We start from the raw sequence: 21,762 nt of genomic DNA, 5'->3' as shown, positions 1-21,762 counted from the left end.
GATTGAATAGCCCGGGGGCCATTTTAACTTTAAAGTAGATGGCAGGGAAATTTTTTCCATTTATTTTGGGAAGAACAAGGAAAAACTTTTATTTTGAGGTTATTTCTGATGGCCAAATATGTATTCTCTACATTTGCTTTTTTCTATAATTAGAATACTACTATTGAAAATGATACTAACCAGTAAGCTATGCAAACTTATAATAATGTTAAGCTTTGTTCTCATCTCTGAAGCAACAAAAGTGATGGGCTCGAGAGAACCTAGAGTATCAGAAAGTTTTAATAAATCAAAGTCTCCAAAGCTGATCAGAGTTGAGTTCAAGAAATGAAGCAAGGGCACGTGCCTGTTCTCCTGGGCTGCCTTTCCATGCAGTGTTGTGACCATTTCATTCCAATTTAAGATGGGGAAGTAAGGAATAAAAAAAGAGCATCTGCAGAAGATCACATATATGTGTGTGTGTGTGCATGTGTGAGTGTGTGAGGCTGTGTGCGTGTGTGAGCCTGGGTGTGTTTATACATGCACACAGGTATGTGAGTGTGCTTGATGCTGTGTGTGTGTGTGTATGTGTGTGTGTGTATGTGTGTGTGTGTGTGTGTGTGTGGCTATACACACACAGGCCAGGACAGAGGGAGGTTGTGAACATTTGACAAACCTCAAATTAAAGAAGTTGAAAGAAAGTTTTGAGGAAAGCAAGAAACAAGGAGAATATGTATGGATAGGAGATTTGGGACAGTGGCTGGGGTACTTTAGGGAAGCACCTGGCCTTAAGTCCTAAGGTTTTTTTTTAAATAATGTCATGATTTTTAAAGAAAAAATAGGATCAAGCATCACTTCTCTTTCCAGATTTTCCTGATGAAATCTGATGTTCTTTGGCTTTGAACTAATCTACCAATGAAGTTTTATTAACCACAAGTGTGATCTGGGAAAGAGCCTGATATGCACCGTGCCGGATATGCTCAGCTTCCTGCTGAAAAAGTGGTTATTTATACATATGGGATACTTATACATATGGGCTATTTATACATATGGGTTTCTTATACATATGGGTTATTTATATATATGCATTATTTATACATATGGATTAGTTATACATAGGTGGGGGTTTTTTTTGTTTTTTGTTTTTTAAGAGAACAGAAATTTATTGCATCTCAGTCCTATATCAAGGTATCAGAAGGGCCACCACCCTCTGAGACTTTGAGTAGAATTCTTTCTTCCTTGCATCTTCCTTCTCCTCTCTTGTGAATCTATTGTAGGTTTTTTGCTGTGTGGCTCCTGGAGCTTATATAAAACTTCATCTAGATATAAAAGTCCATTTTACACTGACTACAACTTTGATTTTATACAATAACTTCCCTTTAATTCCCTCCCCTTTATGTTTTTTTTTTTTTTTTTCTGGAAATACACAGACATTTTTAATGGAAACAAAATGGGGCAATGGCGTCACAGCTAACAGGGATGGAGCACAGGCTAGGCAGGGCGGGTGCTGTGCCTGGTTCATGGAAGCCACAGCAGCCAGGAGGAGGCAAGCAAGGGTGGGGGCAGGGCGGGGGGGGGGGGGGAGATGGAGGTGGGCCGGGTGGGACATAGTGACCAGTCATTCCCAGTCACTCTGCTGTTAGGGTCAATTTGCATATTACCCTTTTATTATATAGGATAGAGGCCTGGTGCAAGGGTGGGGGCCAGCTGGTTTGCCCTGAAGGGTGTCCCGGATCAGGGTAGGGGTCCCGCTGAGGTGCCTTGCCAGCCTGGGTGAGGGGCTGATGGCTATTTGTAGGCTGGCCACAGCCCCTTCAGGGTGGGGGTCCCTGCTGGGCTGCCTGGCCAGCCTGGGTCAGGGACTGATGGCTGTTTGTAGGCTGGCCACAGCCCCTTCAGGGTGGGGGTCCCCCCTGGGGTTCCTGGCCAGCCTGGGTGAGGGGCTGAGGGCCGTTTTCAGGCTGGCCACACCCCCTTCAGGGTGGGGGAGGGTCCGGCTGGGGTGCCTGGCCAGTCTGGGTGAGGGGCTGATGGCTGTTTGCAGGCTGGTGACAGCCCCCAGCCACCCAAGCTCCCAGTGGAGGCTGGCTGGATGCAGGTATCTGGTATTTATTTATCTTCTATAATTGAAACTTTGTTGCCTTGAACAGAGAACACAGCCGGCCAGGACAGGCAGGAAGCTTGGCTTCTTCCATCGCCAGGGCAACCAAGCCTCCGGCTTGCTCTATCTCTTGGCTGCCAGCCCGCCATCTTGGTTGGATTAATTTGCATACAGTCACTCTTATTAGCTGGTGGGCATGGCTTGGGGCATAGCAGAGGTTCGGTCAATTTGCATGTTTCTCTTTTATTAGATTAGATAAAGCAATAAGTATCCCAAACATCAATATTTCAGAGAGATATCTGCCAGTTTTATTTCCATTTTGTTTTACTATTTCCTGAATAGTATTTAATGGATTTCTGAATTTAAAATGCAATGGAGAGAGAAAAAAACAAAAACTCTAATTGTTAGAATGAGCATTAATGCCTTTAGCATTATAAATTAAAAGCCTTTGAATTGCACAATTGGAACAACATTTATAACCATTTGACACAATACTGAAAACTGATGACACATCATGATTAACCCTCTAACATAATAGCATGTTGTATGATTCGTTATTAAATTTTTAAATAAAACTTCCTTTTTGTTGTGTTGTGGCTGCCTTTTTTTATCTTGTGCTCCTTTACCTAATTCAGGTATGCTCAGATTTTTTTGTTTAATTCCTTCTAAAGTTTTTACTTTTTAAGAATCAGGAATAAATAGATATAAACATTGTTTACCCCAGATGCATTAGATTCATGGTTTAAGCATCAGGATGGATTGAAACGCTATTTTACCAAAATGTGGTGCATACTGCCACCTCGTGGTAAGAATGGGAACATGTGAGGATTAAAAAAAATCATGGAATCTGAGTTACTCTGAATTTTGAGTATTGCTTCCTTAGCTGCCATTTTATTACAAATAAACCTAAACTTCAAGTTTCTTCCAGGTAAACTTAGGAAATAAAGTTGTTTTTTAAGAGGCAATATATATTGATATATGCATACTGAATTTCTAAGTAGAATTCATCCTCTGAAAAATGGTAGAATGCATGCCTTCTCTGCAATAGTAAGAGAGCAAAGAAATGATACTGAGGTTCATTTTCCGAGAATATCATAATTTGTGTTGTATTTGAAAACCGTGGCACTAAAGGTTAATTCTCCACCTGCAAACACACCTATCAGAGTAATCAGCTCTCTGGGATACTCAGGTGTGCAGCCTAGCCAGGGTTAAACTCTTCTCAGTAATATTTATCAATTAATATTATCTGTTGAGTATTTACTACACACCTAAAAATGGTAAGCAATATAAGAGATTTTTAAAATATAAATTTATTTATTTATTTTTAATTTAAATTCCTTATTGTTTAAAGTATTACATGAGTTTCCTTTTTCCCCCATTGAACTCTCCCCAGCCGCTCCCACTCCCCAGCATATGCCCTCGCCCCCCCCGCCCACTGTCTGTGTCCATTGGTTATGCCCATATGCATGCATACATGTCCTTTGGTTGATCTGTAACCCCCTCACTCCCCGCCTTCCCTCATAGGTTGAACAGTCTGTTCGATGCTTCTATGTCTCTAGTTTTATTTTTGTTCCTCAGTTTAGGTTGTTCATTATATTCCACATATGAGTGAGATCATGTGATATTTATCTTTCTCTCACTGGCTTATTTCTCTTACATAATGCTCTCCAGTTCTATCCATGCTGTTGCAAATGGTAAGAATTCCTTCTTTTTTTTTTACTGCAGCATAGTATTCCATTGTGTAGATGTACCACAGTTTTCTAATCCACTCATCTGCTGATGGGCACTTAGGCTGTTTCCAAATCTTAGCTATTGTAAATTGTGCTGCTATGAACATTGGGGTACATATATCCTTTCTGATTGGCATTTCTGTTTTCTTGGGATATATTCCTAGAAGTGGGATTACTGGGTCAAATAGGAGTTCCATTTTTAATTTTTTGAGGAAGCTCCATACTGTTTTCCACAGAGGCTGCACCAGTCTGCATTCCCACCAGCAGTGCAAGAGAGGGTTCCTTTTTCCCGAATCCTTGCCAGCATTTGTCCTTTGTTGAACTGTTGATGATAGCCATTCTGACAGGTGTGAGAATGTTGCTTTGATTTGCATCTCTCAGATGATTAGACTTTGAGCATGTTTTCATATGTCTCTTGGCCTTCTCTATGTCCTCTTTTGAAAAGTGTCTATTTAGATCCTTTGTGCTTTTTTTGATTGGATTGTTTATCTTCCTTTTAAGTCATGCCCTTAGTCAAAAAGAACTTGTGGGAAAGATGGTAAGTATATACTAAGTGTTGAACTTTTTACAAACTCTAACAGGTTTTAAGAAAAAGGTAATTTTCTGTTAGACTGGAATATTTCAAAGCTGCATTGATCGTGCAGTTCTGAAATGGGGATAGGGATTCCAGGGCAGAAAGAGGAAGAGAAGGGCATGCAACCACTGCCCTAGAGATACCGAGAGTGTGCTGGTGGCCGTGGGAAGTGATGGGAGTGATAGAGTGTGTCTGACATCCTTGAAAGACCAATGAGAACATAGCTTGATTTGGGAGGCAGGAAGATGCCATTTTATTTTTTTTTTAGCAGAAGATAGAAATGACTCTTTCATAATCTACTGCATATTTGGATTTACATGAGAGAAATATTCAGAAATACAATATGGAGAAAATTTATATTCCAATTGATTTTATTTCTGGTGTCTATGAAACAAAACTGGTTTTTGTTCGAGGAGTGTAAGTTGTTATATATTTGTTTCTTAGCCTTTACAAGATTGCTTGTATTGTTTGCATAGCAATTCTATGTATAATAGCAAAGGTAGGGGAAAAGGTTGGATAATACCTGGAATGATATTAATTTTTAAGAGCAAGAATGATTCAAGTTCACTGGCACATTTGTATAATTATTTGATGTAAAGAAGTGGGTCCTGATGTGATTTGTTGAGAGTCCTGGCTTACCTGTTACATTCCAGTTTAACCCCCAACATCTAACAACTGATACTGGGACACTGATTCGGAGTTCATATGACATTTTCATTGCTATAAAACAGCAGAATATAGAACAAGATTACACTTGGAGAACTTGGAATTCAAATCTCAGTGCTCTTACCAACACACTACTGTATTTCACTCAATTATAGAATGCAAAGTCATTTTTATATATTAAATTTGATAAACCCATCCTATTTAATGGTAATTATAATTTTTCCAACTTATCCTAGAAGGTCAATAACTATTTATGCTCTTCTAAAGTTATTCTTTACTTGGTGGATAACTGTACTTTCAAAACTACTGCAATTGATGTCTTGCACATTTTTACTAAATCATTTTGCAGCCACCCCAATCAATTCACAGAAAACTCCTTTTTGTTCTTGTACACATTTTGACAACACTCATTACCTGCTAAACAGACCATATCAGTTCTGCAACAGCCATTATTGTGGACTACAGACATTCAAACTGAGCTTCTTATGAAAAAGCAGATTTTTGCAATAATATACGGGCTCATTAAATTTTGTTATACGATGCTTAACAAACCATTGGCCCAATAAAATTTTAAGCAGAATACTTTTCTAAATGACTACTGAACATTCTCTACACTTTAATCCTTTTTTCTTTTTTAAAATGATGGTGACATATTTTTACTCTTTAACCAGGGACCTAAGTCAAGTCACACAAGGCAGAAGGAAGAAGGAACTCTGTTCTGAGAAGCGGCTGGGGGTTGGGGGAGAGTGAAGTGGGAGGAAGGGGTGGCTGGCCAGGATTCACTTTGCTGGAGTTGGCCAGATCTTTGCTCTATTGATTTGATTTTCAAGACTTGACTATATATTTTTTTAAGAATTCCTCTAGCATATTAAAATACACTAATTTGCCAATGCAAAGTATTTTCTGGACCATTTTGACTAATATAGCAAATACAGTTGACTCTTGAACAATGTGGGGCTATTACTAGTCCCCCCCCACTCCCCCGTGTTTGACTCTCCCAAAACTTAATTGCCGTTGACTAGGAGCCTTACCAACAACAAAAACAGTGATTAACACATACAGTGGGGCCTTGACTTATGAGTTTCCTGACTAACGAGTTTTTTGAGATACCAGCTGTCTCTCAGCCGATTTTTTTGCATTGAGTTGATAGAGTAATTTGAGTTAACGAGCTCCTTAACGAGCTCGGTCTCGGATCGAATTAAACTCGTAAGTCAAGGCCCCACTGTATTTTGTATATGTGCTATATACTGAATTCTTACAATAAAGTAAGCTAGAGAAGATAAAAAATTATTAAGAAAATCATAAGGAAGAGAAAATACATTTACAGTGTTTATTGAAAAAAGATTCATGTATACATGGACTTGTGCCTTTCAAACCCATGTGTTCAAAGGTCAATGTTCATTGAAAGATGGTAACTTTCTAAAATATCCGCAATATATAGTTTGAAAGTGAAAAATTCATTATAACGTGACTGCAGTGTTTAGATAATATTGATCTTTAATAACCCTTTGCTGATTGGTTTCCACTGTAAATTACATGTAGTACTGAATATGTGTTGTATCTAGTATTTCTAGAATGTCTGTTCTTACAAGGGTCACAGAAACTATTACTGGAAAAGGTAAACACTGAAATTACATTATATGAGATATGTGGAATAATTGTAAAGGTAAAAACAAGAGTTAGCATAAAGCCCTGACTATATACCATGATTCCTAATACAGTATTACCCTAGAAACTCATTCTTCTAAATATTCTATTACTATGATAATGAAAGAAATGCATTTTCCTAATATTTAAGTCATATCTAACATTTTTTCTTTGCTATATTAAAATCTTCACTGTTTATCATATTTATGTCACCAAATTTCCCATATTTATGTGATCTTCTTAGAGCTACCTCCAGCGCCCTGACTGTGCATTGTAATCTGGGAATCATGGACCATGATACCTAAAGTTAACAGAATGTGTGAAATTCATGCAAAGTAGGCTCATTTCACCACCATTTCAATGAGAATAATATATTTTTTCCTTACGTTGTTTGGGATTAATTTTCTCCTGTTCTGAATTTCCAAGACACTCTGCTTTTCATATGCTTAAATAGTATCATAGGGTTTTGTCAAATATGTAACTTTTTCATTAGTAATTTGCAAGCATGTACTTCTCAAACTCAGTATTTCAATTGAGTCTTTTTGCTCACTATAGCTAAGTTTACGCAGATATAATGTAAGGCATAACTTAGCCACTTTGGTTTTGCTAAATGAGTGCACCAAGTTAAAATAAAACACACACGGTATGGATAATGGACTTCATTTTTATGATGGAAAAATCTCCATGACTGTTTTATAAGCTGGACACCTCTAGAGGGACACCAGCTCTGTTAGTAACTCAAGAAATAATTACCACTTTGGCAACACTTCTGAGAATGAAAGGTCAGATCCTTTATCTCAAGTTGAGGGTGAATCATCACTGTTATCTTTTTGCTTTTAGGTTTGCAATGTGAATGATTTACTCCTGAGCGTCAGTTATATTTCTTCACCTTTCTCTTCTTGCTTTCAGCTCCCTGTGAAGGCAACATGTTCTTCTGCCACAGTAACATGTGTATCAACAACACCCTGGTGTGCAATGGGCTCCAGAACTGTGTGTATCCTTGGGATGAAAACCACTGCAAAGGTAATGATTTGCAGACTCCCCCGTCTGGAGTGGGAAGGATACAAATGCCAATGTTCTATGTATAAGACCATCGTAAAGACAGAGTGTAGAGAGGCTTTTATGAATTTTGGGTGTCTTCTAATCCTTTGGGAAGCCTTGTTCTTTGCCATTTCAGGTACTTTCACCAGAAGTTTCATTAACACACAGTGGACTCTCCAGAGCCCTTGAATGCTCATGGAGGTGTCTTCATAGGAGAGCCTGCAAGGACATGGAAAAACACTTGGAGCTTAGATGCAGTGCGGGGTTTCCTATCAGACCCAGGGCCCTTCGTCTGGGTTACACCTGTGTTTATTTCAGTTTGTCTTCATTGAGTACAGTGCACATACCTTAGAGATAAAGCTTATTGAAGGCATGCTTTAGCGTTCAGTTACTTCCAGCCACTTAAACTCAACTCAACTACCTAATGCTTTTCTTCCATTGCAATGGAAGTAGCTCCCATCCCCTGCTCCCCACTCTGGTTGATGCACAAAGGCCTATTTCTGTCGACAGCATTTCCAATCCTTGGCTTGGTTATACATGTTGCATGTTTCAGCGAAGTTGAAAGTGCCAGACATCTTTTATTCAGATTCAGTAAGAACCAATTTGCAAAGGACAAGCAGACAGACAACTCTTTCTTACTCAAAGTCCAGTATTGTCTACTAAAACGCCTTCTCTGGGTAGAAGCAGGGAGGTGATCACAGCAGCCGTGGTTCCTGCGGTCAATAAGGAAGGCAGACCCAGCATCAAATGTCTGAAAGTAGATGTGGCAATGGTCAGTTTTGTGTCCCAGGAACCATTTTGGAATCAATGGGAAATTAAATATTTTGTGAAGACTCTTAATACCGTCCTGGTCATTTCCATTGTTTTTGAGATTTCCATTGGCTTGGGCACCTCCATACTCTAATCCAAATAGAGTAAGTCTTCAGGGGAAGCTGTGGTCTGTCTGTTCTTGTGGTCTGACTCTCTCATGGGCAAAACTTCTGCACCGTGGCTCAGGATGAAGCGGCAGGGACAGTGGCCAGCTGTTTTAGAGTAACACCCCTTTATGAACAGGGCCCTGGTCTTCTCCACTGGCCTCTCCAGATGGTTCCCTCTGTGAGTGAGTGGGGGCCCGGCCTCCTCACCCTTCGCACCTGGGTCTGAGCCTCGGTGCTAGCAGGGGCCCTGGGAGGAGGAAAGGAGCCCCAGACACTAGGGCCACCCCTGCCTGAGGTGGAGCATCTGCAACAGCGATGGGGTGAGAAATGCTGGTGTCTTGCCCTCCTGGGGAGGTGCTGTGTCTCCATTCTGGGAGCTGCCAGGAGAGGAAGCCTGTGTTGTCTGAAGTTTTCCCAGCAGAGTTTTGCTCAGGATGACCCGGAGATTGCGGGAGCTTCCATGCCATAGACTGACCTTAAGGAAATTGAGGAGATTTTAAAAAATAAATCTACCTCCATTCACCATTAGGACAAGTTCCCAGACAATAACTTGTTTGGGTTTTAAACATAATTTTTATCAATGATGGTTGTTTCATTGGGGAAATGGCTGACAGATGCCTCCATGCCACCATCCCAGAAACGTCTGTCTTGAAGTTTAATTACTTTTTGGGTTCAGAATATTGTTACTGCTTTGACTTCACTTATCCAATCAGGAATTAGCTCACACAAATACAGGTGTAGTCATGTGCCCAGTGGTTGAGTTTGGGGGCTTTCTTATACCTTTGAGGGGGGAAAAATGTACTGCTTTTAAAATTAAGATCTCATTCCCAAAGGTCACTCAAATGGTCTCCTAAGACCTTCTCCAAACATAAATTTACATTAAGGCAGGGATGTTGGCCGTGGCTGAGGCTAGAAGATAAGGTCCTTGCAAAAAGTGAACATTTTGGTTTATTTATAAATATCACTTGGTGTTACTTTACTAGTAAACATTTTTAATTTTTAAAACTCCAGGCTCAGCCCAGTTCATCTTAAAGTTGTCCGTAGATGCTGTGGCTGCCATGTTTATACCTGGTGGGCTGTGTCTGGCTTTACTTGTTTTCACTCTTCTGAACCCACAGAAAAGAGGAAAGCCGGCCTGCTGGACCAGCTGACCAACACCAGTGGGACCGTCATCGGGGTGACTTCCTGCATTGTCATCATCCTCATTATCATTTCCGTCATCGTACAGATCAAACAGCCTCGTAAAAAATATGTCCAGAGGAAGTCAGACTTTGACCAGACCGTTTTCCAGGAGGTGTTTGAGCCCCCTCACTACGAGTTATGCACTCTCAGAGGGACGGGGGCCACGGCCGACTTTGCCGACGTGGGCGATGACTTTGACAACTACCATAAACTGCGGAGGTCCTCTTCCAAGTGCATCCATGACCATCACTGTGGATCCCAGCTGTCCAGCGCGAAAGGCAGCCGCAGCAACCTCAGCACAAGAGACGCGTCTGTTCTCACAGAGATGCCGCCCCAGCCGGTCAAACCCCTCATCCCACCCTCAAACAGGAGGAACATCCTGGTCATGAAACACAACTACTCACAAGATGCTGCAGACGCCTGCGACATCGACGAGATCGAGGAGGTGCCAACCACGAGCCACAGGCTGTCCCGACACGAGAAAGCCGTCCAGCGGTCAGTATCAGTAGATATTTTATGACAACTCTAACCTGAGGACTGCAATGCTTCCAGAATATTGAGTTCTGTTTTGTCTTCATTTTTCTTTTTCTTTTTAATTTTTTTATACTGTATTTTTATTGATTTCAGGGAGAAAGGGAGAGGGAGAGAGAAATGTCAGTGATGAGAGAGAATCCCTGATGGACTGCCTCCTGCACACTCCTATTGGGGTGGAGCCCACAACCCAGGCATATGCCCTGACCAAGAATCAAACTGTAACCTCCTGGTTCATTGGTACATGCTCAACCACTGAACCGCACCAGCGGGCTGTCTTCATTCTTCAGTTTTCCTTTTTATCAATGATTTAAGCCAATGTCTCCATGTTTTCCTCTTTTTCCTTTTCAGTGCCATCCAGACTCTTCCAAAAACTCCTTATGTGTACCTGTGCTTGTGAGCACATACTGAACAAAGATATTTCACTTATTTCTACACATATATAGCATTTATTTCTACAAAAATTAGGCTTTAATTTATATAACAAATTTACCTTGCTAATTTGCTTCCACATTGTCCCAATCAATATTTATATTTTTAATATATGAAATGATATTTGGAAATAATTTCCTTACCAAGATGATTAACCCATCTTGTTGAATAATTTTAATATAGAAATAGCACTTTTTCAATATAATGTATTATTTTTTTGGTTTGAAAATGGAAATACTTTTTTCCACATATTACATAATATTAATATTACAAATTGCATAGAATAGCATGGTATGCTAAAATACTAATCTTTATATTTAAATGTAGCAAAGATTAGTAGAAACATTTGATTCATTTTTATTTTAATGTAAAGGCAATGTGATCTGTATTGTATTGTTAGCCCTAAGATTTATAAAAGTTTGAGGGAAAGAAAATTTAAATTTAGGGAAAAATATTTTAAATCCCCAACTCCCACCTACTTATGTTTGATTTGTTCTTTTGCATGTTTATCAGCATTTGGTTTGTTTTATAAATGTATATTCTTTCTCAACTCACCATACATTTCAAAACCTAAAATATTTTAGTTGATTTAATATTTTTGCATGCTGATAGCAAAAAATCTATTTTCATAGTTTTGTGAATTTTTAGGAATGCTTTTAAGTAAATATTTGTGTGTGCATTTATTTTTTGTGCAAATATTACTTTGTTGAATGAAACAGCCGTAACATTCCAGGTTCTGCCTCATTGGGTCTCTAAGCAAACACGAATCTGAATACAACACCACTAGGGTCTAAAAAGAAAATTCAAGGTAAGCAAATGCCCTTGGTTCCTTCTCCTTCTTTGTTGTATTCCGTTTTTGTTTTGTTTTGTTGCAACTGTCTTGCAGTTCTTTAGGGAACGGGCTACTTATTGATTATTTTTTTAAATATGTGTTTCATAACATTTCATAGAATGGATTCAATGCTGATGGAAGGATGGTTCTTAGTACCTGTATCTTTAAACAAATATTCATATTCTTACCATCAAGCATTGTATTGCAATGTTATTGAAAAGGATATTCAATTCAGATAAATTTTACATGATTTAAGTTAAAGATACAAAATTAGTGACCTCTTTAAAGAAATACCAAAAGAAACCCAAGATTTTCATAATTGAAAATTGAGTATTGTCTCACTATATTGAGACAATAATTTGGCAATATGTTACTCCAAATTCATACACTAAGAATTTTGTGGTTCTCATACAATTTGTGCACTCTTATTTTTGCATGAATGTGTAGCTTATGTCATGAAAATTAAATGCAAGTTATGTTGAATGCTTGACATGTAAAATGTTTCATAAATACCAGCTGTCTTTGTGTGCCTCTTATTTGTCATTGAGTATCAGAATGGCTTTACTTGTATCACTTGATAGTCTATATCTATATTAGACTAATTTGTTTCCAATAAAATTTGTTTGACAGCTAATCTCTTAAAAACTCTTCAGACCTACCAACTATTCCTAAAATAGGTGAATGCAATTCCATGTTCTAGAATCTAGATGACCTTGACTCTAGATGACCTTGATAAATTGGTGTATTTGTGTGTATTTTTCACTGGCAGAAATTGTTTTAACTGTGTTTCATTTTCAGAGAAGAACTATTTATACAAACATGGGCACTGTGCAAAGAAAATTCTATAGTGAATTGTGAAAAGTGGACATATTTCTAAATCCATTCCACTGCCTTTACCCAAACTTAAGAATTACAGACATTTGTTATTTCTTCGGCAAGACATCCCCGCTGCACAATGATGTGTTCATTTCGTAATTTGGTTGCTGGCCACCAAGTGCTCCTTAGTATTTAAATACATTTTGAGATTTACTGGAAACTTGAAGAAGAAATTAGTTCCTGATTCAGACTATTCATTTTTACTTTCACTTCCACTTTGTTTCTATGTTGTTTCACGTCTCTTATATAATTGTATATTGTGTGATATGTGAAAAAAAAAACACGATTTGGGATGAACTTGGTGTCACATGTACGTTGTTTTTATTACATAGACTGATTGAGAATAGTCGTCCTGAGTGAGTCTGAACATGCAACAGTGAAAATGTGGACCATGGGAACAGCAGCCAGAGGTTTTCTGGACTGAGAATACACGTCTGTTGTATTAGGAATAAATGCAGCCAGAAGTAATGAGTAAAATGACCAGAGGGCAATAAGAAAAGTCTCATTCTTTGGTCTTTCTTCTGTACCCCTGATTTCCTTATTTTGTTTATTTTATATCAAAGGAAATTACCCAGTTTCAGAAATAGTTTTTGAAATCAGCATTTTGCCATTTATTATACCCTTCAATAGCAATGTTTTTGCTTCAGCACTTAGCAATTTGACTGAATTGACAGACAGTTTGAGAAAACCCCTGCATGTCAGTTCTGGATATTTCGGTTGGAACACTACCCTCGCTCTGAGACACATTGTAAAAAGCATGCGTTCGCCAACCCTGCTGTCTCTCCACCATGTCTTTGTATCATCTGCTTGCTCCTTGTAACTTTTTATATAAAGATATATAAAAATGTACAATAATTTCCTAACTTGAGTTAAGAGAAATGTTTTCTTCCGTTAGAGTGAAAAAAAACTGACTTACACACTTTATATCAACTCTTTCCTCACTGTAGGTGTCAGGATGCCCTTTAGCATTGAGGCTTATCTCCAAAATTTTATGGATTGCATTCTGGTTTTAGAATAGGAAAGTCTTTTATAAATGCTTTTAAACCACCAGCCATTTCAGGACCCAAATTACACCATTCTGAGTTGTTCTTATACTGAGGCACACATATGATACGTGAAGTCTTAACTAATTAAGATGTGTTTAAATATAAGTAAAGTCAAATCATGTAATATATTTAACTGCTGTTGAATGATATACACACTCTATTAGATTTGATTCAATGATTGGATACTTTTTAAATATTGAATATGTATTCCTAGAAAATAAATTTTTAAAAAGGAATTATTATAAATTGGCTTGCATACATGTTTAAAATTACAGAATTCTATAGAATTCTGTCCTTTAAACAGCAAAGGTGTCTGGTGTATCACAATTTAAACCTTATAAATCAAGTTGACTTCACAAACCTAATAGATTAATTATTCACATACACCCCCATCAGGAATTCAATTTTATATATGTCACACATACAAATAAATGGGAGGGGAAAGAAAATTTTAGTGATAGAAAAAATAAACAAATATCCTAACTCTGAATAGTCTATATTTTTTAAAATGTCAATTTCCAGAAATAGTCACTCCCATGAATGTGATTAGTTGGTGAGTAGAAAAAAATATATTGAGCACAATAAAGATATGTTTTTATTTTGCTACATATTTTTATATACATTGCTTATGTTAAAATTTAGCCTTTTTTGTTTGACTTGACTGGTTTATTTATTAGCATGGCTATATTTATGCCCTTTAATTCAAGTTTAATGCATCCAGATATTATTTTTTGGAAGCGATTAGCAATATTTTTCTCATATTACTTTATTTAGACATCATCATAGGGACCTTTACACTTTGAATGAATCAGAAAAGTATAATCTACATGTCAAGGCCCTTTAGAACAGCAAAAAGGCAGGAAAATAAATTAGGTGAACCCTCTACAATCATCTGTCCATAGCCATCCAAAGGCCTTGTTCTTCTACAGTTCCTTCTAAATATACAGAAGTCTTCTGATTTGCTAGTTCAAAACATAAAATATATATGCACCAGAAATCCACTAATGGAGACTTAAATATCCAACTACACCAACTATAATAATAACACTGGATTGCATGTATTTATTTAATACACATCAGCTTCATGGGAAAACAAATGAAGAATAGGCCCTTTTAGGGGTAATATTAAAAGATTCTTATCAGTGAGCATTGACTAATCAGAAAGGATAGTAGTGGTAATGCTGAGGCAGAGTCTTGGAGGTGGCTGTTGTCTTTGGCCATCACTCTTCATGCTGGATCTTGCACGTAGGGGGCTCCATGATACCTGGGAGATGTTCTTTGGATGCCCCCAGAGCAGACTCTTTAAAGACCAGTATTGAAATATATCCATATGTCAAAAACTCCAATTTCCTGACAATATCAGGCCAGGTCACCTGAATATTAGCCTTTGGTTTACACCCAATTGGGCAGACTCAGGTAGGTAAGGAAGGAGTGGTTTCAAGACTTTGGAGATGTTTCAAGTCATGTTATTTTAAGAAATAATTATATTTTTGATAAAGTGATTTCAAATAATCCTAATTCCATGTTTTCAATAATGTAATTATACATGATGTTAGTTAATTGGGAAATAGCTGTTTCCATTTTGTTTCTCTGTTTGAATTCACTTTCAAGATCTGGGAGGCATGTCATTATGTGAAATGCCTCTGAGGTCCTGAACTGAGCTCTTTCTTTCTGTTCAAGTGCTTTTCAATGGCCTAATTCAAGTTGATGTGCTGACTAGGAAATACCTGTATGATTTTTCTGTGACTGATTTTACGCACATGCCATTTTATGCATCATATTGCATAATAGGCATGCAATGTTTGATTTGCCATAATTAACTTCCCTTTGATTAGAAAATCAAAATGTGGCTATAAATCTAATTGGAGGTCATGTTGTTGGACTTTTCAAGGAGACCAATCCACATTGTGGAGATGCTGACTTTTCTGTTTCACGTTGTTTTTTTTCTACTAGAATTATTTCAATGGGTCCGACTCCGTAAACTGTCTTTCTTGGTGTTTAATAAAGTTAGATCTTTGACATTATCTGAATAGTCACCTAAACTATTTTTTCCCTTAGGAATTTGGGTTTTCCTCAAATTAGGTAAGCTTTTTAAAGAAGTCCGTGAATGGATTTTCCTTGACCTCAGAATATCATAATAAATTGCAAAACATGATAGTGGTTTCTGTTATCTTTATTAATCTATATATATATAAAAGCCTAAGTGACCAAATGACTGAACAACCAAATGACTGGTCAACTGGTCGCTATGACACACACTAACCACCAGGGGGCAGACGATCAACATGGGAGCTGCCCCCTGGTGGTCAGTGCGCTCCCACAGCCAACTTCCTGTGGCCCCTCCCTCCAGCCAGCCGGCCAACCTCCCATGGCCTATCCCCTCACCCCTGCTGGCCAGCCCCAATAGCCCCAACCTCCCGAGGCCCCTCCCCCTGCCAGCCAACTTCCTGCAGCTCCTCCCCTTAGCCAACCTCCCGTGGGCCCGATTGCCGGCCAGGCTGAGGGACTCAACCTATGCACGAATTCGAGCACTGGCCTCTAGTATAATAATAAATACTTTATTGGTGTTTTGATGATAAAATAAATAATAGTACTTTATCTTTTTATGAAGTTTGTATATTTCAGTGATGAAAATGAGTTCTGTCAGAATCCAACTTCAAAAGTGGGGGTAGGTTTAATAAACAAAATCTTTGAAATTATCTGAATCCTAAATGTGTATGATTTGAAGAGTAGTTTTCAGTTTTATACAACTTTACTGAAGCCAATTAGTGACTTTCTATCTCATGTTTACTAACACTTCTTCCCTTTGCTCATTACTATCACTCATGACACAGAGATCCCAGCCAAGAAATTGTTAGTTAAGAAATTATATAGATTTGAATTAATTATTCTCTTAGTCATTTAATTACTATTTCCATGCCCCTCTGAAAGGTTGAGTAAAATAGCAAAATAAATTATATTGTAAAAATAGCCAGAAGTGTGTTTTATTATTAAAAATCCTTTTCAATAAATCTGAGGCCCTTTGTTAATATAGAATTACCCTGATTAATTTTATTAATGAACTTAAGTTGTATTTTGGATTTCTTTCACTTAGTTTTATTATTCCAAAAAAAATCAAACAGGGTAATTATGTCAGACACCCCTAATTTCTCATTATTTCTTATCATGGCCTCTGGTTCTGTACTTCCTTGTGTGTTATTAAAGAAGTAAACACCCTCTGATTATGTCTTCAGTTCCTCAGAAGTGTGAATAATAGACTCAACCTACTTCAGACGCCTGTCATTTTCTAAGGGTGGTTTCCAGAAGGTTCTTATCCCTGCACCAGCATGATCATAAAGTTAAACCACTTCCTTACATCCATGACAATTCCAGTCAAGATGCTTTTTTGTTGTTGTTGTTAAGCCTCACCCGAGGATTGATGTGAGAGAAACACATCAATTGGTTGCCTCCTGCAGGAGCCCCGACCAGGGCCCGGGCAGGGGAGGAGCCTGCAACCAAAGTATGTGCTCTTGACTGGAATTAAACCCGGGACCCTTTGGTCTGCAGGCCGACGTTCTATCCACTGAGCCAAACTGGCTAGGGCCAGTCAAGATGCTCTTGTTTGTTTCCGAGTCTTACCGCTCTCCCAGCCCTGAGGCATGCTGTTTTTATGTTGGTTCACTCTATGAAATGCTTTTTTTTCTGTCCTCTTAATAGTCACAGATATCGACACAAAATGTAAAAGTGACCAGAAGGTATAATGTACAAAGTATTTAAAAGAAAACACTTCTATTGTATGACATAAAATTTGTACTCTTTATTCACTTTCTCATAAGTTAAGTGCAATATTAACATAAGCAACCTTGCCCTAACCAGTTTGGCTCAGTGGATAGAGCGTTGGCCTGCGGACTGAAGGGTCCCAGGTTCGATTCCAGTCAAGGGCATGTACCTTGGTTGCGGGCACATCCCCAGTAGGATGTTTCTCTCCCATCGATGTTTCTAACTCTCTATCCCTCTCCCTTCCTCTCTGTAAAAAAATCAATAAAATATATATTTTTTAAAAAACATAAGCAACCTTTTTTGAGCCTGTACAATCTATATCCCAGGCTTCTTCTTAAGTGTTTGGGGATGAGAAAGAAAGGTGACAATCCAGAGAGGACCATAATTATGGAGCGTTATAGAAGGAAGTGTGCTTAGAAGATCTAGATAAGGCAAATGAAGCCCACAATTATTATCTAAGTTTTTCATCTTGAAAAGCTAATTGATTTCTGCCTTCTAATTTTGTATGGAAGATAACATATATTCAACTGATAAGAGAATGTAATGCAGATGATGTTTTCTAACGAAGACGTAGCATAAATATGGGGATACAAATATGTTCTTAAGGGGATCAAGAGAGGTTTATTGTATTGTTGTCCTTCTAAGCAGGTCTGGAAGACGAGACCATTGTCAGATGTGGATCAGGGAGAGATTTCCACCTGGAGAGACCGGAGTGGAGGCAGCCTTGGAAGGCCGGATGCTTGAGTTGGCAGGAGCATAGGAGTACACAAAAGGAGAAATAGGGAATATAGTTGGAAGAGTAGGTTGACATTATCCTTCATGATTTCTGAGTGTGTGTCATGCCATCCAGAGGAGTTTATATTTTATTCAAAGGAGAATATTTTCATGTATCTCAGCAAAGGATGGTTTAAAAATTGTACTTTTGGTGGAATCCTTGGACAGCAGTGTGTTTGCTAAATTGAATGAGATTGGAATAAATAAAAGAAAAATCAAAACAGTACAGAAGAAAAAGCACTAAAATATAACTGATGGAATTGTTTGATATCTAGAAATCTGTCTTGCTTTTCAAGTTACTTTCTGCCATATTTTATCATTTCAAGATTATGGCTGACTGTATTAAATGCTATATGCTAAACATTATTTGAGCGTTTTACATGTAAGTAGTCTCTTAGCAATCTTAGCAATTCTGTCACTAGTAATGATGATACTTTCTATGGTGGTGGTGGATATATAAAGAGGTAATACACAAAGTAGCCAGGACGCTGTAACAGTCACGACCGGCTCAGGAAGAGGCTGCGCGCTCAGATGGGCGGGAGGGGACTGCGTGCACGGTGAGGCAAGCCACGGGTGGCGCAGGCCGGGAGACAGGGGGCCTGCCCCGGAGTGGAGACACACACAGGGGGGCCCACCCCAGTAGCCACGCATGCCAGCAGTCCCGCCTCTGTGCATGAGCTGCAGAGGAAACACCTTTCCTTACTGCTCATTGGCTAAGCTTTTTGTATGCTACTCGCAGTGTTCTTGGTAACTTGGGTAATAATCCAAGAAGGTGATCTAGGGTTTTTCCACCTCACTCCTGGAGGAATAAATGAAGGTCTGCTGCTGGAGGGGCTAAGAAATGTCATATCCTGCCCTCACTGGTTTGGCTCAGTGGATAGAGCCTCAGCCTGCAGGGTCTGGGTTCGATTCTGATCAAAGGCATGTACCTAGGTTGCAGGCTTATCCCTGGCTGGGGCCCAGGTCAGGGCTCATGCAGGAGGCAACCAATTGAAGTGTGCCTCTCACATTGATGTTTTTCTCTGTCTTTCCCTTTCTCTTCCATGCTCCCTAAAAATCAATGAAAAAATATCCTCAGGTGAGGATAAAAAAAGAAAAAAAGAAAGAAATGTCATATCCTATGAAAGAGACATCTTGAAAATGCCTAAAGAAAGTCGTCATTTTTTTTGTGGTGAAGGGACTGGAGTCCGTGTTGATGAAAACACCTTGGCATCTGCAGTGGCCAGCAGTGGCAGCAGCAGCGGGGTGATGGGGTGGCACCTTCCCCTGATCAACCTGGTTGTCTCCAGCAGAGGGAGGCCATGGGGAGCAGGCCTAAGCCATCAGTAGGACATCCCCTGAGGGCTCCCGGACTGTGAGAGGGGGCAGGCTGGGCTGAGGGACCACCCCCACCCCCCACCCCCGCCGCATGAATTTCGTGTACTGGGCCTCTAGTACATTATAAATAAATATTTTTTCTATGTTGTATGTAAAGTTAATGTAGCAAATGTACCATCTATAAAGAGCAATGATAAAGAGAGATTTCTAGAGTCCACAGATTTTTTCTTGTGTCACCCGTGTGACGTTTTGGACATTTTATTGTAGCATCTTATTCAATAACATTGAACTCCAGAGCTCCAAAGTGACCCCAAAAGCCCTCATCATCAAGTATACACAGAAATAGCAACACTTGAAAGAAAGTCCTGTTTTCAATCCCGACAATTGCTTTGTGTAAATCCCCATGATAGCACAATCTTGGATAAGCACACCTATATACACATATACACAGTTATGTCAGTAACTGGGGTTTTGTGACCATAACTATGACCTACAAATGTGGTATAAGGCAGTGAAAATAGCTTTCTATAGGACTAATTCAAATTTTAGTTTCACTTTGTACAATGTGTATGTTCTTAGAAATGTCTGAATCCTCTGAGCTTCATGTTCCTTTCTGTAAGACAGAGAAAACTATAGCTAGTGAAGATAGTTGCTAGAAGCACTGGAGATGGTGTCCATAAACAATGTGAAATTGGTGATGCCAGGGTGGAGGCTATCATTTTCACCTTTGTGTCTTACCAGTTGGTCCTTCAGAGTGGGACGAGTGTCTCCTCTATGCTGTGCTTTTATAAGTCTGTGAACCAGGCATCACTGACACAGTGGAACTTTCTATCTTGACAGTGCCTTGGGTTTAGACAACTCAGGACAAGGCCTCACCTTTCAAAGGCACTCATCAGCTGGCATCAGTTCATGAGGGGTTGTTACAGCAAGGTCACTGGAAGGAATGTAGGGAGAGTCAGATGGAAAAGAACAATGCCCACACATGGCCCGTTAGCTCTAAGGTCATCATTTGGCATCAATGTGTATGGTACTGGAGCAGATACCAACACAGGTCTACTATTAACATGCCATTGAGAATGGCTCCTTTGTAGAACAAGAGTATTTGAACACAGGCATCAGGACTGACCCATCTGGGTACCCTTCCAAATAGCTGCTAAGTGCATAGTCAATATGGGCCTGTTAATTGAGGAAATGAGTAGAGAAATAACTTTACAGAAATAAATTCCTTTATTAGTCACAGAAGCACAGTCCGGACCTTATGCCTGGCTTGTACGGCTTAGCCCTTCTTTCTAGAAGTTGCAGAACTAAGCCAGACTCTAAAGAAAGCCAGAAGTACTATGTAATAACCATGGTTATAGACACATACTCTTTTAAAAAACACATGTAATTTATAGGTTGTTTTCAAAACAAACTCACATAAAATACAAAAAAATAGCAAGTTTTAAAGCAACAAAACTTAGAATAATATTCAAGTAGAATTGCTCAACGTATATATCAATTCAGCTACTTAGAAACCATTGATATTGTTTGTTTCTCACATATGCTAGGTTATGAATAAATGTGTCTTTTTAAAAAAATTACTCTTTAAAAGGTAGCTGTTCCAAATAGATTATTATTGTAAATTATGTATTCTAGGAACACATTTGCATATAATAAACTTGCCCAACTTTCTGAAGGGATAGTCTTTATGTATTTAAACAGTTAATTAACTCTCATTACTCAATACTATTAAAGTACTTAATAAAATGTTGATGCACTGAGGAGAAAATGCTTTCTCTCTCTATTCCTGTTCTAGAGCCAAGCTTTTTCTCCCACCTATCTGAGACTTTGATAAACTATATAGGTATTTTCTGTCCAGATGCTTCTCCTATAGGCACTTGGAAATAGGCATCTATTTTTTTTTAAGAACAATACTAGTTGGTGAGATAGGTCTCACCTTCAAATCCTAATTACTAGGCCTGGGACTCTGCAAACTAACCAACTCCTTTGCCAGCTGACCCCCATTCAGATCTCCTAACAGAGGATAACAGAGGAAAATTGAAAGACTCGGGGCAGGCGACATTAAGGACTTGCTTTTCTGGTTTCTTCCTGTTACTGTGAGCATCGTCTAAGACAGTGGTTCTCAACCTTCTGGCCCTTTAAATACAGTTCCTCATGTTGTGACCCAACCATAAAATTATTTTTGTTGCTACTTCATAACTGTAATGTTGCTACTGTTATGAATCGTAATGTAAATATCTGATATGCAGGATGGTCTTAGGCGACCCCTGTGAAAGGGTCGTTCGACCGCCAAAAGGGTTGGGACCCACAGGTTGAAAACCACTGGTCTAAGAAATGGTACATGGATTTAACAGTCATCTC

The 21,762-nt window shown here is 38.8% G+C and overlaps 1 protein-coding gene across 4 annotated transcripts in view; it reads left to right on the top strand.

The window, feature by feature from the left end:
• The window catches only part of NETO1 (neuropilin and tolloid like 1), a 99,835-nt gene extending 79,463 nt beyond the window's left edge, over positions 1 to 20,372 (top strand). The window contains exons 8-11 of one of the 4 annotated variants that reach the window (XM_070420458.1): positions 7,604 to 7,717; positions 9,771 to 10,329; positions 11,531 to 11,605; positions 17,959 to 20,372. In XM_070420458.1, the coding sequence (XP_070276559.1) occupies positions 7,604 to 7,717; positions 9,771 to 10,329; positions 11,531 to 11,591 (734 nt within the window). In that variant the 3' untranslated portion in view covers positions 11,592 to 11,605; positions 17,959 to 20,372. Of the gene's footprint in view, positions 1 to 7,603; positions 7,718 to 9,770; positions 10,330 to 11,530; positions 11,606 to 12,427; positions 15,707 to 17,955 lie in introns of those variants that run through there. The other 3 variants (XM_070420459.1, XM_070420457.1, XM_070420456.1) reach the window with 3 other exon arrangements.
• The last annotated feature ends 1,390 nt before the right edge of the window (positions 20,373 to 21,762 follow it).

This window comes from Myotis yumanensis, unplaced genomic scaffold, assembly GCF_028538775.1.
Source record: "Myotis yumanensis isolate MYYU_CA2020_CCGP unplaced genomic scaffold, mMyoYum1.0.hap1 SCAF_7, whole genome shotgun sequence".
Taxonomy (NCBI): Eukaryota; Metazoa; Chordata; class Mammalia; order Chiroptera; family Vespertilionidae; genus Myotis; species Myotis yumanensis.
This window is presented reverse-complemented; position numbering and strand designations above follow the sequence as displayed.